The sequence below is a fragment of the Pleurodeles waltl genome, chromosome 2_2, assembly GCF_031143425.1.
Source record: "Pleurodeles waltl isolate 20211129_DDA chromosome 2_2, aPleWal1.hap1.20221129, whole genome shotgun sequence".
Lineage (NCBI taxonomy): Eukaryota > Metazoa > Chordata > Amphibia > Caudata > Salamandridae > Pleurodeles > Pleurodeles waltl.
In genome coordinates, this window is record NC_090439.1 from 1,182,975,813 (window position 1) to 1,182,994,949 (window position 19,137).

General features: G+C 46.1%; 1 protein-coding gene across 1 annotated transcript in view; it reads left to right on the top strand.

Annotated features, from left to right (window-relative positions):
* Nucleotides 1–1,444: 1,444 nt before the first annotated feature.
* Nucleotides 1,445–19,137, top strand: part of LOC138279142 (vomeronasal type-2 receptor 26-like) — a 65,426-nt gene continuing 47,733 nt past the window's right edge. The window contains exons 1-2 of the mRNA XM_069219375.1: nucleotides 1,445–1,852; nucleotides 10,587–10,803. Of these exons, the coding sequence (XP_069075476.1) occupies nucleotides 1,445–1,852; nucleotides 10,587–10,803 (625 nt within the window). The remainder of the gene's footprint in view (nucleotides 1,853–10,586; nucleotides 10,804–19,137) is intronic.

Genomic DNA, 19,137 nt, shown 5'->3' on the forward strand with positions numbered 1-19,137 from the left:
ACTGGAGGCTGACCCACCCCACAGAGCGAGAATTCACTTTCATCTCACCGGTACATGGCACCCAATCCCGACTTGACTACTTTCTCCTGTCCCACAACATTGTGGCCCGCACCCAAGATACTCGCATATTGGAGGGCGGCCTCTCGGACAACTCCCCGATTTGCATAGCCATCCACCTAGGCCTTGTATCTCCGGGCCGTAAACCTTGGAGATTCGCGGTCCACCGCTACCGTTCACCCCAGGGTAAACTGAAGTTACAGCACCACGCAACCTCCTTCGCTCAAAATAACCTAGGCTCCGTGGATTCTAGACGAATTATGTGGGCAGCAGCCAAGGCCTTGATGCAGGGGCAACTTATGAGAGACGCAGCACAAATAGAGACAGAAGAGAGAAACAGGCGGCTCTGGAACTTGACATACGCCAGTTCACTAGACAATGTACCGCACACCCCTCTCTCCCGGGGTGCCGAAACTTAGAACGTGCCCAAATGGCCCTGAACGAGCTGTATACCTGTCAGTCAGAGTATGGTCTACAGAGACTACAAGGAAGACATTACGAACAGGGAGAGAAGGCAGGGCGCCTGCTGGCAGCCCAGCTTCAGCAGAGGACAGCTACCCTTGCCATCCCAGCCATCCGCGCCTCCTCTGGAGAAATATTAGCACACCCACAAGCCATCGCTAACGAATTTGCGTCCTTCTACAAACATCATTATACATCGGAGAATACATCCAGCCCAGCGCAGTGTAGTTTTCCTGGCGGGCATTGACCTACCCTCCTTGCCCGACGCAACCTCCTAGTAGGGGAAATAAGTAGGCAGGAAGTAAAAAGAGTCATCTCCGACCTCCCTTACCACAAATCACCGGGGGAGGATGGATTCCCGAAGGAGTTTTATAAATGGATAGGGAGGGATGCAATTGACATACTACACGCGGCCCTGAACGAAGCTTGCTCAACACAGACCCTGGGGGCCATATCCACAACGCCATGATAGCCGTCATACCAAAACCCGGGAGAGACCCCCTGCTGTGTGGTAGCTATCGACCCATATCTCTTTTAAACAGTGACATCAAAATCCTAGCGAGTATCCTGGCCAATAGACTACGCCTTTGATCCACCACACACAAGTGGGGTTCGTACCAGTTCACACCTCAAGGAACCACTTGCGCACTCTATGCCATACCCTTTGGGCCTCTAGAGACCTGCAAGAGGAGGCACTGGCCCTATCTTTGGACACGGAAAAGGCATTCAATCGCATAGAGTGGTCGTATCTGTTTACAACGCAGGAGAGATTTGGTCTGGGAGACAGTTTTATCTCAATGGTACGCTACTCTACGACCAACCCGCGGTAAGAGTCAATTGCGGAGGCTTCCTCTGAGACCCCTTCCCTATCCGAAGAGGCACACAACAGGGCTGCCCCCTCTCACCACTCCTGTTCCTGTTAGCAATGGAGACCCTTGCTGCGGCTATTCGCTCCTCCCCCTCCATCACGGGTCTCACACTACCGATCGGCAATTCTAAAATCTATCTATATGCCGATGATGTCCTACTAACTCTCACGGATCTAGAAAGATCCATACCAGCCTTGCTGGAGATTATCGATGGATTTGCAATCCTCTCCGGCTACAGCATTAACTGGGATAAGAGCGAGGCGCTCCCTCTCTCGCGGATGACTACAAGAGCAGCTCTTCTCGGCTTCCCGTTCCGTTGGACACCAAAACGCCTCAAATACCTGGGAGTGATAGTCAATCCGGGCCTAGCGCACATGGTGGCGGACAATATTGACCCCCTCATAGCGCGGGTGAAGCTTGATTTTGCAAAATGGAGCCAACTGGGCCTGTCCATGTGGGGTGCTGTAAGGATGGTCACGGTGCCCCGTTTCACCTATATTCTAGGGCTTCTCCCCCTACAGGTGCCACTCCATACGCTGAGAAACATAGACACACTCATCAGATCATTCGTATGGGGTTCAATGCGACCACGCTTATCACCTGCTAAAATCCTAATCCGACGCCCCCAAGGGGGCATGGGACTACCGTCGGTAGAGCATTATTCACTTGCACTACACCTATCCCAGCTGTCGTACACTCCATCCGGAGTGCCGGACCCGCCCCAGTGTATAGCTGTGGAGACACTACTGCTGTCCGCGAAGGAGGGACTCGGAGGACCTTACCGCGACGACCTCCCATCTATCGGTTCGGTGAACCCCCTCTTGAAGGCGACACGAGCGGCCTGGCATAGGGTCCACCGCCTGATCGGGACCACCCTCTTCTTAAAGCCCAAGCACCTATGTGGTGCAACAGCGGACTCTGGATAGGCGGTGAAGTGCTGGACTGGCCGCAGTGGAGGAGCGCTGGTATCCATACCATTTCCCAGATTCTGGAAAACAACACGCTTAAATCCTTCCCCAGGCTACGGGAGGAATTCAATCTCTAACCGGGCCAAGAGTGGCGATATCTGCAACTCAAACACTGCATCTGTCGGGGGACCGAGGTTACCCAATGGGCATCCCGGTCTTCACCCATAGAGGCCTACTTACAACAGTGGGGGCAACATAGGGGAGTCATGGCAGGTCTCTATGACCTAATTACCCGACAGCTCTACTCCCAACCCCTCTCAGACTGACAAGACATCCTAGAGGCTTTGGACAGAGGTACCCGTGAGGCACGTTTAAAGTTCTGCCTCTTCAAGGTCCTACATGATTGGTACTGGTCCCCAGAAAAACTGCACAGGACAGGACTCCTCCCACACGCGAAGTGCTGGCAATGCCCAGAGCCATACTGCGATCTTAAACATATCTTAATAGATTGCCCAACGATCCGATCACTATGGGATACGGTGGGCTCTATCCTGGCTGAATCCATGGTACTCCCGGTACCCCTTCCCCCCTTCCCTCATACTTCTGTACAACACGACCTCTCTCCCAGACTTAACCAGACTGCACAAGAGGTTGCTTCACACAGAGCTAGCCACTGCAAAAATCTGCATACTATGCCACTGGCGATTGGCTGCTCTTCCAACCCCGGAAGAATGGATCATAGCTATGACCCGCATCGCCACGCATGAAATAATCATCTAAAACCTGCAAGACCAAGACCAAATATTCAGCCAGGTGTGGGCCCCATTCCTCACTGGGGGATGTCCGTAGGTCGCCTGAAACCACCCACCACTCCCTCCTCCCTCTCCATTTTCACTTTCATTCTCCCCCCCTCCTTTCCCATCCCCCACCCTCCGCTTCCCACTGTAGAAGGCTGGACTGGCTTGTAGTGGGTACCAAGGGGTACTTACACCTTGCACCAGGCCCAGGTATCCCTTATTAGTGTAGAGGGGTGTCTAGCAGCTTAGGCTGATAGAAAAGGTAGCTTAGCAGAGCAGCTTAGGCTGAACTAGGAGACGAGTGAAGCTCCTACAGTACCACTAGTGTCATATGCACAATATCATAAGAAAACACAATACACAGATGTACTAAAAATAAAAGTACTTTATTTTTATGACAATATGCCAAAAGTATCTCAGTGAGTACCCTCAGTATGAGGATAGCAAATATACACAAGATATATGTACACAATACCAAAATATGCAGTAATAGCAATAGAAAACAGTGCAAACAATGTATAGTCACAATAGAATGCAATGGGTGCACATAAGGATAGGGGCTACACAAACCATATACTCTAGAATGCGAACCACGAATGGACCCCAAACCTATGTGACCTTGTAGAGGGTCGCTGGGACTGTAAGAAAACAGTGAGGGTTAGAAAAATAGCCCACCCCAAGACCCTGAAAAGTGGGTGCAAAGTGCACCTAAGTTCCCCAGAGAGCACAGAAGTCGTGATAGGGGAATTCTGCAGGAAAGACCAACACCAGCAATGCAACAACAATGGATTTCCAGACGAGAGTACCTGTGGAACAAGGGGACCAAGTCCAAAAGTCACAATCAAGTCGGGAGTGGGCAGATGCCCAGGAAATGCCAGCTGTGGGTGCAAAGAAGCTGCCACTGGATGGTAGAAGCTGTGGATTCAGCAAGAACGACAAGGGCTAGAAACTTCCCCTTTGGAGGATGGATGTCCCACGTCGTGAAGAGAGGTGCAGAGGTGTTTTCGTGCAGAAAGACCACCAACAAGCCTTGCTAGCTGCAAAGGTCGTGGTTAGGGTTTTTGGATGCTGCTGTGGCCCAGGAGGGACCAGGATGTCGCCAATTGCGTGAGGAGACAGAGGGGGCGTCCACCAAGACAAAGAGCCCACTCAGAAGCAAGCAGCACCTGCAGAAGTGCCGGAACAGGCACTACGAAGTGGAGTGAAACGGAGCTCACCCGAAGTCACAAATGAGAGTCCCACGACGCCGGAGGACAACTCAGGAGGTTGTGCACTGCAGGTTAGAGTGCCGGGGACCCAGGCTTGGCTGTGCACAAAGGAAATCCTGGAAGAGTGCACAGGAGCCGGAGTAGCTGCAAAACACGCGGATCCCAGCAATGCAGTCTACCGTGGGGAGGCAAGGACTTACCTCCACCAAACTTGGACTGAAGAGTCACTGGACTGTGGGAGTTACTTGGACAGAGTTGCTGAGTTCAAGGGACCTCGCTCGTCGTGCTGAGAGGAGACCCAGAGGACCAGTGATGCAGTTCTTTGGTGCCTGCGGTTGCAGGGGGAAGATTCCGTCGACCCACTGGAGATTTCTTCGGAGCTTCTAGTGCAGAGAGGAGGCAGATTACCCCCACAGCATGCACCACCAGGAAAACAGTCGAGAAGGCGGCAGGATCAGCGTTACAAGGTCGCAGTAGTCATCTTTGCTACTTTGTTGCAGTTTTGCAGGCTTCCAGCGCGGTCAGCAGTCGATTCCTTGGCAGAAGGTGAAGAGAGAGATGCAGAGGAACTCTGATGAGCTCTTGCATTCGTTATCTAAGGAATTCCCCAAAGCAGAGACCCTAAATAGCCAGAAAAGGAGGTTTGGCTACTTAGGAGAGAGGATAGGCTAGCAACACCTGAAGGAGCCTATCAGAAGGAGTCTCTGACGTCACCTGCTGGCACTGGCCACTCAGAGCAGTCCAGTTTGCCAGCAGCACCTCTGTTTCCAAGATGGCAGAGGTCTGGAGCACACTGGAGGAGCTCTGGGCACCTCCCAGGGGAGGTGCAGGTCAGGGGAGTGGTCACTCCCCTTTCCTTTGTCCAGATTTGCGCCAGAGCAGGGCTGAGGGATCCCTGAACCGGTGGAGACTGGCTCATGCAGAGATGGGCACCATCTGTGCCCATCAAAGCATTTCCAGAGGCTGGGGGAGGCTACTCCTCCCAAGCCCTGACACCTTTTTCCAAAGGGATAGGGTGTAACACCCTCTCTCTGAGGAAGTCCTTTGTTCTGCCTTCCTGGGCCAAGCCTGGCTGGACCCCAGGAGGGCAGAACCCTGTCTGAGGGGTTGGCAGCAGCAGCAGCTGCAGTGAAACCCCGGGAAAGGTAGTTTGGCAGTACCCGGGTCAGAGCTAGAGACTCGGGGGTCATGGAATTGTCTCCCCAATGCCAGAATGGCATTGGGGTGACAATTCCATGATCTTAGACATGTTACATGGCCATGTTCGGAGTTACCATTGTGACGCTATACATATGTCGTGACATATGTATAGTGCACGCATGTAATGGTGTCCCCGCACTCACAAAGTCCGGGGAATTTACCCTGAACAATGTGGGGGCACCTGGGCTAGTGCCAGGGTGCCCACACACTAAGTAACTTAGCACCCAACCTTTACCAGGTAAAGGTTAGACATATAGGTGACTTATAAGTTACTTAAGTGCAGTGGTAAATGGCTGTGAAATAACGTGGACGTTATTTCACTCAGGCTGCAGTGGCAGGCCTGTGTAAGAATTGTCAGATCTCCCTATGGGTGGCACAAGAAATGCTGCAGCCCATAGGGATCTCCTGGAACCCCAATACCCTGGGTACCTCAGTACCATATACTAGGGAATTATAAGGGTGTTCCAGTATGCCAATGTAAATTGGTGACATTGGTCACTAGCCTGTTAGTGACAATTTGGAAAGAAATGAGAGAGCATAACCACTGAGGTTCTGGATAGTAGAGCCTAAGTGAGACAGTTAGTCATAACACAGGTAACACATACAGGGCACACTTATGAGCACTGGGGCCCTGGCTGGCAGGGTCCCAGTGACACATACAACTAAAACAACATATATACAGTGAAATATGGGGGTAACATGCCAGGCAAGATGGTACTTTCCTACACCCACCATAAAGATATCCGACCGCAATTTGATAACATACTGTATGCAGGCGCTGCGACTTGTCTACAATCTGGATACCGGCACAGCGAGGAGCGAACTCCCCACCCCGAAGGGGTTAGATGACATTATAACCTAGCCCCCACCACTCTATATAAGAGTCTATCCCCCACCCCTCTTCTTCTGCCCCCCTTACGAGGATGCCTTATAGCACGAAGTACTGCTTATCCCCCAGCCCCGACGCATATTTCCTCTCCCCCTCTACTCTCCGTTCTCTCTCCTGCTTTTTCTGATGGTTGTTATCATTATGACTACTGTGATCATTATGGCAACGGTTTCGAAGAACAACTGACAATGTACTATTGCACCATTTGTTGCTTATATACTTTGACTTATTATGTATTATTGTTTATAAATGTTGGGACCTTGGTCCCTCTTGGATTATGTACCATCTTGCAGTGCTTACAATAAAACAATTTAAAAAAAAAAAGAGGACCGCAATTTGATAACATACTGTATGCAGGCGCTGCGACTTGTCTACAAGCTGGATACCGGCACAGCGAGGAGTGAACTCCCCACCCCGAGGGGTTAGATGACATTATAATCTAGCTCCCACCACTCTATATAAGAGTCTATCCCCCACCCCTCTTCTTCTGCCCCCCTTACGATGATGCCTTATAGCACGAAGTACTGCTTATCTCCCAGCCCCGACGCATATTTCCTCTCCGCCTCTACTCTCCGTTCTCTCTCCTGCTTTTTCTGATGGTTGTTATCATTATGACTACTGTGATCATTATGGCAACGGTTTCGAAGAACAACTGACAATGTACTATTGCACCATTTGTTGCTTATATACTTTGACTTATTATGTATTATTATTTATAAATGTTGGGACCTTGGTCCCTCTTGGATTGTGTACCATCTTGCAGTGCTTACAATAAAACAATTTAAAAAAAAAAAGAGGACCGCAATTTGATAACATACTGTATGCAGGCGCTGCGACTTGTCTACAAGCTGGATACCGGCACAGCGAGGAGCGAACTCCCCACCCCGAGGGGTTAGATGACATTATAACCTAGCACCCACCACTCTATATAAGAGTCTATCCCCCACCCCTCTTCTTCTGCCCCCCTTACGAGGATGCCTTATAGCACGAAGTACTGCTTATCTCCCAGCCCCGACGCATATTTCCTCTCCCCCTCTACTCTCCGTTCTCTCTCCTGCTTTTTCTGATGGTTGTTATCATTATGACTACTGTGATCATTATGGCAACGGTTTCGAAGAACAAGTGACAATGTACTATTGCACCATTTGTTGCTTATATACTTTGACTTATTATGTATTATTGTTTATAAATGTTGGGACCTTGGTCCCTCTTGGATTGTGTACCATCTTGCAGTGCTTACAATAAAACAATTAAAAAAAAAAAAGAGGACCGCAATTTGATAACATACTGTATGCAGGCGCTGCGACTTGTCTACAAGCTGGATACCGGCACAGCGAGGAGCGAACTCCCCACCCCGAGGGGTTAGATGACATTATAACCTAGCTCCCACCACTCTATATAAGAGTCTATCCCCCACCCCTCTTCTTCTGCCCCCCTTACGAGGATGCCTTATAGCACGAAGTACTGCTTATCTCCCAGCCCCGACGCATATTTCCTCTCCCCCTCTACTCTCCGTTCTCTCTCCTGCTTTTTCTGATGGTTGTTATCATTATGACTACTGTGATCATTATGGCAACGGTTTCGAAGAACAAGTGACAATGTACTATTGCACCATTTGTTGCTTATATACTTTGACTTATTATGTATTATTGTTTATAAATGTTGGGACCTTGGTCCCTCTTGGATTGTGTACCATCTTGCAGTGCTTACAATAAAACAATAAAAAAAAAAAAGAGGACCGCAATTTGATAACATACTGTATGCAGGCGCTGTGACTTGTCTACAAGCTGGATACCGGCGCAGCGAGGAGCGAACTCCCCACCCCGAGGGGTTAGATGACATTATAACCTAGCTCCCACCACTCTATATAAGAGTCTATCCCCCACCCCTCTTCTTCTGCCCCCCTTACGAGGATGCCTTATAGCACGAAGTACTGCTTATCTCCCAGCCCCGACGCATATTTCTTCTCCCCCTCTACTCTCCGTTCTCTCTCCTGCTTTTTCTGATGGTTGTTATCATTATGACTACTGTGATCATTATGGCAACGGTTTCGAAGAACAAGTGACAATGTACTATTGCACCATTTGTTGCTTATATACTTTGACTTATTATGTATTATTGTTTATAAATGTTGGGACCTTGGTCCCTCTTGGATTGTGTACCATCTTGCAGTGCTTACAATAAAACAATTTTAAAAAAAAGAGATGACCACCTTCCCGCATACTCCCATGTGATACCTGGCTTTTCTAGAACCAAGCTTAGATTATAACTGAAGGAATAAGAGCAAAATCTGTCCACTAGCCATGGAAATTTTTGTAACATATGTCTTGGTACTTTTACTTGGAAACACCAAATGTAAGTCAGTTAGCTGCCCAGAATGACTTTGCTGAACCCTTAAGGACGTCACTTCAGGATCCCTGTGTACCCCTCCTCTAAGAAAGACATTTTCCCCAGAGGGACCGAGAAAAGTGCTTTGAACTTTCACTTCAATCAACTTGCACCATGAAAAGAGATGCCAGTAACCAAAACCTTTAATACTGTACTGAGGGAATACACTGCTATGGAAAAAGTAATGAGTCTGCAGCAAAAAGCATTCCCAGTGTCAGTCTCCAGACACTGCAGACATATCAGGAGGCCCATGCATCTAACTCCAGCCAATAAAGACAGGCCAGGCGGCCAATTAACTAAACACAGACTACAGCAAACGCTCTATATGGCCAATGCATACAGCTCCAGCCACTGCAGACACACTGAGGGCATGCATCCAACAACAGCCGAGGCAGATACCACAGGAGCCTCATGCATCCAACTCCGGCCATGGCAGATACTGTAGAAGCCACATGCAACGGCAGATGCCCCAGGAGGCCCATGAATCCAACTCCAGCCATTGGGGAAACACCAGAAGGTCCATGCATCCACCTCCAGCCATTACAGATTAGTCAGAAGGCCCATGCATTCAACTCCAACCATGACAGATACCTTGGGGGTCCATTTATCTACCTGCAGCCATGGCAGATTCCTCAGGAGGCCCATGCATCCAACTCCACCCCTGACAGATACCTCAAGAGTCTCACGCATTCACCTCCAGCCATGGCAGAAACCTCCGGAGGCCCGGGCACCCACCTCTAGCCAGGGCGGATACCTCAGAGGCCCATGCACCCAACTTCAGCCATGGCAGATACCCCAGAAAGCCAATGCACCCACCTCCAGCCATGGCAGATACCTCAGAATGCCCAAACATCCAACTCCAGTCATGGCAGATACCTTGGGAGGCACATGCATCTAATTTCAGCCATGGAAGACACAACACAAGGCCAAATCATCCAACTCCAACCTAGACTGGAGTCCTTGCACTATGCAGTCAACTGTGCAAATCTTCCTTGTCCATCCTTACACCTGACCCTGTGTTTTTTCTTTGTAAGCTCTTCATCTTTTACACATCAGTGATGTTTTATATTTCGTATTCCTCCTACAGCTGAGCACAAGACATTGGAAGTGCAGTCAAAGTAACCCACAATAAAGGGGGTGATGGATCAGGACCTCCTACACTAGGGTATAGGCTGACAGGCAGTGGAGGTGGCTTATTACTTGGGTGTTATGCTATCACAAGTTTCACAAAAAAATATTTTTTTACACCAGGGAACGGGCTGCCTGACATCTCCTCTCAAAGCAGTTAATGGGACCTGTACCTCAAGGATCTTGTATTCCTTTCAATCACATCTGGAGTCAGTGCTGTGATCTGCTTTTACTGAGTTGTCAAATCCAATGTTCAAAGAAACCAGTGCACCTTGGGGCAAAATGTAACCCCTTTTCTGGTAACTAGATTCCATTAGGTTGGAGCATGGCACTTCTTGTCAGCAATACGTCAGTAGCTAACAAACAAATCTAATGGCTCCACCTCTTCACAAAGGGTTTTGATAAGCAGGTTGTAGTGCGAAAACACATTTTGTCATATGTCATCCCTAGGAGGTGTTAGGAAACTCGTGTTTCTTTGGGAGTCTATTCCTTTAATCATCATATATTTTCAAACTGTAAAGAAAGATTCATGATATTAGATAGAATGAAAATTCTTTATTAGAAATGATTAGTCAGTTATTCTACACACATGCTTCAAATGTACACCTTACACCTACGCATGCAAGCTGCTAAACTGTCCTATACCAACTACTACTTAAAGTATTTTGTTCTTTTAACAGCTGACCAAGTTTCTTATGAAGACAAACTTTCAGACACCGAATGGAGACAGAATCATATTTGATGAAGCAGGGGACATGCCAGCAAAGTATGACATTCAAAACTGGGTCAAATTTCCTAATGGATCCATATCTGGCATTAAAGTTGGAAGTTATGACCTTTCCGCCCCACCAGGCCACCAGCTTTCAATCAACGAAAGCTCCATCATATGGCACACTGAGGGGACCAACCTGAAGCTGGTGAGTGTGAGAGCCTTTCCTGAGCACTTCTGCATGTGATACTCCATCCATGGGCCTCTCTACCTGAAGCAGGGTAGTGTGTGAGGTTTTCCCTGAGTACATCTGCATGTGATATTCCATCCAATGGCTCCTCTTCCTAAAGCAGGGTAGGGTCAGAGTCTGTCCTGAGTACATCTGATGGTGTGCGTACCTGCTACAGCAACCAATCTTGCTCACTGAAAAACTACCTTGAGTGGAGGGTTCTGTTGTAGTTGAGGATCAGATGTGAGGAACCCAGGAGGAGATGCATTGGTTCTGGTCCCCACAATCAGAGATGTGTTGTTGTCGAAACACGCAGTCGTCGATGCAATGTCCTCGAGGTGCAGCATTGAATCCTATACAATGAGGGTGATGCGTTGTTGCTGAGCCATCCCCCTGGCAATGTGAAAGGTGATACACCAAGTTCAATGGAGATGCGTCATTCGGAAGCCACGCAGTCATTAAAGAAAAGTCCTCATCCTCAGCGGCAGCACATTGCATCCACATCGCAGATTATTTTTTATGCAACAGTTCCAATTTGTGCAGTGGCATTGATGCATACATTTTAGCAGAACACAGCTACAGCACCTACTTCCAAAGGCCCAGGACTGGATTGGCACAACTTGGCAGGGTCGGACTCAGGAGATGGCAGAGTTGAGAAGATGTAGCAGCGGTGAGCCTTTGATGTCCCTGAGACTTCAAAGCGGGAAGCAAACCAGCAAGTCCTTAGAGTCAGTTTGGTTCTGGCGATGTAGAGTCAGGTCCAGCCCTCCTACTTCCAGGCAATGAGGGAAGCAGGTGTCATGGATCCTATTTAGTTTTAATGGGAATCAGGCCACTCTGTAAAGGCGCCACTATCAGCGTCAAAGATAAATGAGATACGTAGGTACTCACATTATGTACTTTCCCATTTTCGTGTGCCAGTAACATAATGTGCCTTTTCAGGGAATTGTGTATAAAAATTGCCGCCCCAAGCATGTCTTCTTATCTGTTGTTTGGGAACATACCTGCATCACGAGTCCTACCAGATCTGCATAAATACATCTCACACAGACAAGATATTCACAGGGATTCCTACCAGACGCCATAGACGCTGTCTATGCTACAAGTCGCCTTGATGCTGACCCAGTCTTCCTGTCCCCACGGATTCTGATCTAGAGACCCCATTACAAGGTAACAAGGGTTGAGGGGCTCTTCTCATGGACATGGTACTGGCAGATAAGGTTTAGCACACCTGGGTCTCTTTAGGTTAGAGATTAGGTTCATCATGGTAGGGTATTAGGGTCTATACCACACCTGCTTTACATTACATGTTATTGCAAGATGATGGGGGTCTTTGTTTTCATGACTCTTGTTTTTACCATTCTGTTCCTTGCATTGAGCAATTTATCATAGAGTGCAGTCTTGTTAATAAATCCTATTGAAACCCTGCTGTTTGATTGAGACATGTTATTCATGTGAGAAAGGGGTACTCTCCGTTTAACCACGACCTCCCTGAGATGTTGCACACTTGAGTCCATGCGTAAAGGCTGCCACAAATCACTTTTTACTGTTTGGATTTTTGGTGAGGTACTGCTTGTGAGCCGGGAGGGTAGGGACAACAGTTGCGACTTGTAGGATTGGCCTAGTCACCTACAAATAAAAGTACTGTCATCCTTAAACCAGCAGTCTTGCCTAGAGCAAGAGTCAAACTACGACATGGCACAACCAATGAGGGTGTTTAGGCACTAACTTATGAATACCCTGACTATCTGTGTCTCATATACAACAGGTACCCTAAGTACCATTATACGGAGACGTCCATGGTCTTGGGGAAGATCCTCATGGCTGAACAGGGAGCACCTAATTAGGCTGTAGGTTGTTCGAGCTCGAACTGTTAAAAGGACTTTTCTCCCCACTTGGTGTTCCATCTCTTTACCCATTTGCACAGTATGGCTAACACCATAGATATTCCTGAGAATGCCAGACAAGCATTAATACTGCATCTAATAGTGCGTGGCTTAACAGATGAGGGCGGGGACATCACATTTATAGTAGAAGCTAGTAAAGCTTTACAAAGAGAAATGTTCTACTCTTGGGTCATCTTTCCTGAGGAAGACCAAAGATCATTTACATTCCACACAGACAGAATTACAAACGTACCTCAATGGTACCAAGCATACCAGTATCTTGAAATCCCGATTACTTATCAAGAACATCAGAACTGGTTTAATGGCACCTTACCAAACGCAGGCCCTAGTGGACTGCACAGATCAGCTGGCTGAACTCAAAGCCCTTATCTTAGCGCTAGAACATACAGAGCCCGGACTATTGACTTTGTTTGTCTGTGACTCATACTACTGCGTCCAGTCCTACAATGAACATCTTAATCATTGGTGATTGAACGGGTTCGGAGGTTCCAAAGGAAACACCATAAAACACAGAACTCTGTGGGGAAGGGTCGCTGATCTTAAGGATAAGCTACCTTGTATGCATGTAGTACACACATTGGGCCACCAACCTATAGGAGTGCACGTTATCGGCAATAATTTGGCTGATGAAGCAGCCAAATCTGCAGCAGTTACGACTTCTACGGCTGAAGTGACTCATTCTCAGACGAGATTGGATAATGAAATTGTGGCTCCTGTGAAAGCTTTGGCTGAATGCAAGCATCTCCCAAAAGCATACCTTACAAAATACTCATGCCACATCAGTCCACACAACACTTCCTGGGGTTGGAGATTGAGTGATCCCTAACCAAGACCAGAGATTAGATCTGATAAAAGCACCAATAAGGGTGTCTCCTCTGCATCTAGAGACCAACACCCTAATTCCCTAAAACACTCTTACAGAAAAGCTTCTGGTGGCCAGGTCTCTACAAGCAGACCAACCAATATGTACTTTGCTGTGACATCTGCCAGCAGTTAAAGGACTCAAACATCAAACACCCACCTCAGACATCCCTCTTAGTGTCCAACAGGCCACTACAGTGTGTGTACCTTGACCATTGTGGTCTTCTGCAAATTGATGGTGCATACAAATACATCTTAGTCGCTGTGGAGTCTTGTTCTAGATTCCTGTTGGTATGACCTCAATGGTCAGATGACACCCAAACTGTTATGAAAGACTTGCTGATCTTTATTGGTACATATTCAAGCATACCATGAGAACGATGGGTGTTGAACTCCATTACTACTCAACCTATCATCCCGAGGGAAATTCAGCTGTGGAGAGGAGGAATCGAGGTCTAAAGTAGTGGTTAACAGCTAGAGTATTAGGTTCTGGCCACAGCTGGCTTCATCACCTATATGGGGTCCAGAGAGCACTGAATACTCGGCTAAGAAGGTCTTTGGGAGGACGCACTCCTTATGAGGTTCTTTTTAGGATACCTCTGTATGTCCAGGATCTAGATGGCCCTGGTTTGGTGGCAGCAGATACACCTTTTGACATAAATGAATGTCTCACTGTCTTACAGGAGCTTCAGCAATTTTGTGATGATAAATCATCCCCCAGTGCTACCACATTAGGATTAAGGGATTTGCTAACAATGTTTACTGGCTGGATTCCTAAAGTTGGGGATCTGGTTTGTGAGAAGATCGCTGTGAAGAAGGAATTCAGCCCATCCTACAAAGCACCGGTCGAAGTCCTGGGAATACAAGGTACCAGAACTGGCATCCTATCAACGCTACCTGTTTCCAAAGCAAACAGATTTGTCTCTATTGACATTGTCAAATGTCACAATGTGGCCGATCTTGCACAGTAGACCCAGAGGTCCCTTGGGTAGTTTCCGATCCTGTCTCACTACCCAACAGGACATACTTCTTCAAAGGAGAAACAACAACACTTCTGACTAAACAAGCATGTCCAACAATGCTACAAATACCTTCTCGACAACGGGGAGGGTGAAAAATTAGCTTTTGATGATTCCTGTTACCACTTCAACAACATCACCTGTCCAAAATGTGACTGTCTTCTATTCCAACACAACACAAACTGATGACATTGTTTACTATGAGCCTTCATGTGAAGTGGATCCATCCACCAGTAATGAACCAGCCCCTGTGTTTGTAGAGACTGTTTCTGGTTATTTCATCGACATTGATAACTTTACTTCAACTTCATCCGCACATGCTATTGAAACTGTTTCAAAGACAAATAAGCTGTACATATGGCTTAAAAATAACTATTTAATTTATCCATGGAACTATCTGTGGTTATTTCTAATATTGCTTGCATTTTTCTAAGGATTGCTTTTGTGACTGTTTACTTCCTGCTTATGAATGGTCATTACCTTCCTGAATGCTCCTCTGTTGAGCCTGTGGATGAACTTTTAACTCCATATTTTTCCTCACATAAGGTTCAAAGAGACTTTTCCCTTGTGAACATTTCAGCAGCACTGATTCCTGAAGGGATTGTGTGGGATAAAATTCCATTTGATATATACGGCCTACTGAGGTCATTCAAATTCCATATGTCTTCAAAATGTCAGTGACTGATGTAATTACAGTTCATCTCTGCCTGTGGGGGGCCCAAAAGTTCACACATTTTTCTGGGCATGACATTAAAAATACAGAGTCGTACTTTTTTAAGTTACCACCTTCTAAAACTAGGAACTTTTTGCTAACAAACACAAAATTCATTTATTCAGATTTCTTTGTTTTTCAACTTGCAGTTGAAGGTTATGAATACTGGAGAACACTAATGATGTAAAAAGTGTATGGGGAACACACGATTAGCAAATTCATGGTAGGGAAGCTTCATTTAGAGCGTGCCTTATTCCTGTATAAATTATCTTTTTGAATGACACAATTCAACAGACATCCTGTCTGGGGTTAGCAAAAATAAAGGAAATGAATGTTGCCACTATCCCCACACCGGCAAAATGTAATAACTGGCAATCCTTCCTGAACATCACTGAGGAAGAACTAGATGCAAAGGTTCAGGCTAGTACCTACAATTCTTCACTTTCCAGGCTTGGCAGGTGGTTATTGTGGCCAGTAGACACAAATTGGTATCACGCACGTTTTGTGAATTCCTCAGGGGGTTTTAAGATTAGCTGGCCAGACCCTCGCTTTTTCTCAGGTCAACACTCGGGTATACTTACAACATACAGTGTGGGTAAACTGTTCCAACAATTGGTTACAGACTAACACCTTAGCCGCAGTTAAGGAACATCTTAATAATCTTTCTGAAGATATATGCTTGCAGGACTTCTTGTTAGTTCCAAGAAACCCACGCTTTAAAAGATTAATCTATGCTAGATACAATGAGATTTGGAAGCTTTCTCAAATAGAAGGTGCTACGCGTTTAAGGCAGATAGACAAAGAAAATTTAGAAAAGGCCTTAGCTGTTGTCGATAATGGCATGAACACTCCAACAGGATTTATTCCATTAATAACATAGGCCCTCATTACGACCCTGGCGGATGGTGTAATTTTGAAGAAAGGTACTGCCAACAGACTGGCGGTACCTTTCCCCAAAATATGACATTGGCGGTTTGGCTCAAGCCAAACTGCCAATGTACCACTCCGTCCACCAGGGTGGTAACAGCTGCTGAGCTGGAGACTTTGATCTCCCACCAGGTGGCCGTCACAATCCCACCCTCGGGATTATGACTCCGCCTACCGCCATGGTTTTCGTGGCAATCTTACCAGTGCCAGGGAATTCCTTCCCTGGCACTGATAGGGGTCTCCCCCGCCCCCTCCCCCTCCCCAGAGTCCTCCCACCACCGGATTTGTTGTATAAAAAAATTGAACCATTTATTAGAGTAATGTGGTTTACAAATCGCTGTTATAATACGTTATAATACTTTATTTTATGAGGGTATTCCGGGGTACCATTAAAAGAACATATACACATATATAAACATATATACCCACTTACACATTCAGAGAACCACTTCCACTCCCATAGAGCAGCTTATACACCCACTCACACACTTAGACAGACACTCTGACACCCATCAATCATTCATGTACCTAGTTACACATCTGCTGACACATTTACATTTGTTGTAATGCACAAATACATTACTGACACAGGTACTGATGCACCCACACAGCCACTCAAACACCCACTCACACTCCCATACAGTCAGATAGCTACTTACAGATGGAGTTGCTTAATCACAAACACCATAACAGGTACTCACACAAACTCTCACACAGTAAACAGAATACATGTTTTCCTCAACAAACAGTAGTTTGTAAAAGGATTAAGAGAAATGCTAGGACATAGCCTGCAATATTTTAACAGGGAGCACAATGTGTATAGTAAGGTTTAATGAAACACCTCTCCAGACATGTTATATCTAAGAGGATAGTGTATATGAATATGGTTCTTGGGACTACACTCTATTGTGACACCTGTATACAGAGGAAAGGTTTTGTATAAAACAAAATACTAAAGCAGTACACACACCCTGGGGAATCATATATCAACAAGGTGCAGAATCTCTATGCTCAAATTTGATATAAAAGCACCTTCTTTTCTTGGAAGTCTTGACAGGGTGAATATTTCAGCTTTACAACAACATAACCTCTCTAGTTATAGTGCTTTACAAGGTGAACAGTAGGCATCAGTGCCTCTAATGAGAAACTTACCATTCTGCAATGTTATTTCTCTATGCAAACATGGTGTATGTTTGAGTGTGGTAAGAGCTCCATCTATACTGACCCTTCTGCACAGAGTAAATGCATTTTGTGGAACATCTTACAGAAACACTAAGCCATCTCCAATCAAATTATAACAGGGCTGTGATTTTCTATGACAGACTTTTGTGAAAGTCCTTCTCTTATTCCACTATACAAGGTGAATGTTTGAGTGTTATGAAAAATTCCTTCTCTGCTGAGAATTATCTGCGAAGTGAAGGCTGGGTGAAAGGCGTTACTGAGGAACTGAGTGAACAGGATGTTTGGTTCACTACAGTTATACCGCCCTCTCTAGTGACACCTCGAAACAGATTAAACAGTCTATCTGGAAGGATTAGGTGAATTACTTGGCCCTGTGCTAGCACATTTTAGCAGAGTACAGACTGTGTATCATAGAGTATGTTGAAAGACTGACTTTTTTCATACAATTGCATACAAAGTGAATAGTTCGGTTTTATGGCAGCATACCAACTCTGCCTACACCTCTATACAGTGTGAAGAGTGGGCGTAAAAGGTTTTAGCAATGAAACCATCTCTCTGTACAGAGCTTTTCTCAGGGTAAACCGGGTGTTCAATCCAGTTTTCAAAGAGCAATCTGTCCACTGACACATTTGAAAAGGGTAAAGAATCCGTGTAGAAAGGTCCAAAGAAGCACTAGGCCTTCTATTATCAGATTTAAAGAGGGCCCAAACTCTGCATGGTACAGATTGATGGAAGACTGGCTTCTTTTCTTTCAAGTTTATACAGGGTAAAGCTTCATTTTTTACGACTACGGAGTCTCTGCTGAGACTTATCTACATGATAAACGTTGGGTATAAAAGGATTTAGGTCTCGGAGAAATCGAAGTACCATTTTTTCTATGGTGTTTAGATTTCTGTAGATAGATCTGTCACTGTTGTGCTCAAGTAACCCTTCTGCCAATATCTAAATCAGGCCCTTCGTGAGGAACTTATCCCTCTACAAATTCCTTTTCTCTGAGTAAACAAAATGTATGATTTATACGGCTCTCTAGTGACAGCTCTGAACAGAGTAAAGGGTGTGTACAGAAGGTTTCACAGAAACATTAGGCCCTGTGCTACCACAATTTAACAGAATGCAGATTGAGTGTGGTAAAGTTTGTTGTAACAACAACGGTTTACAACCGTTAGAAACAGCAAGCTCTCTTCAGTTTAATGACAACTTGCTCTTTTTACTGAAACCTCTGTACAGAATAAAACCTGAGTGTTAAATAGTTTAGTGAAGACATCTACGCTTTCCCCTGAGTGAACAGTGTACATGATTGAATTACACTGAGAACAGCCTCATTCTTGTCAAAAGACTTGTGGATGGAATGTAATAACCTCTTGTGAGGAAGTAATCTCTCTGCAAACTCCCCTTTTTAGTAATAAGGTTATTATTGGGGTTTGTAAAAACAGCCTTTACAGTAACACGTCACTACAAAGTAAAGACTCCATATAGGGGGTCTAACAAAGTCACTCTGCCATATTTGTCAACATTATGACAGATATGCAATCACTGCACTAAACGTTCACACATTAGTTCCTTATCTTAGTATTTTATACAGGGTGAATACTTCACTTTTATGAGAACATATCCTCTTAGCTGACACCTCTCTACTGGGTGATCCCTGTTACACCGCGGTGCTCACTGCGGCCGCGGGCTCAGGT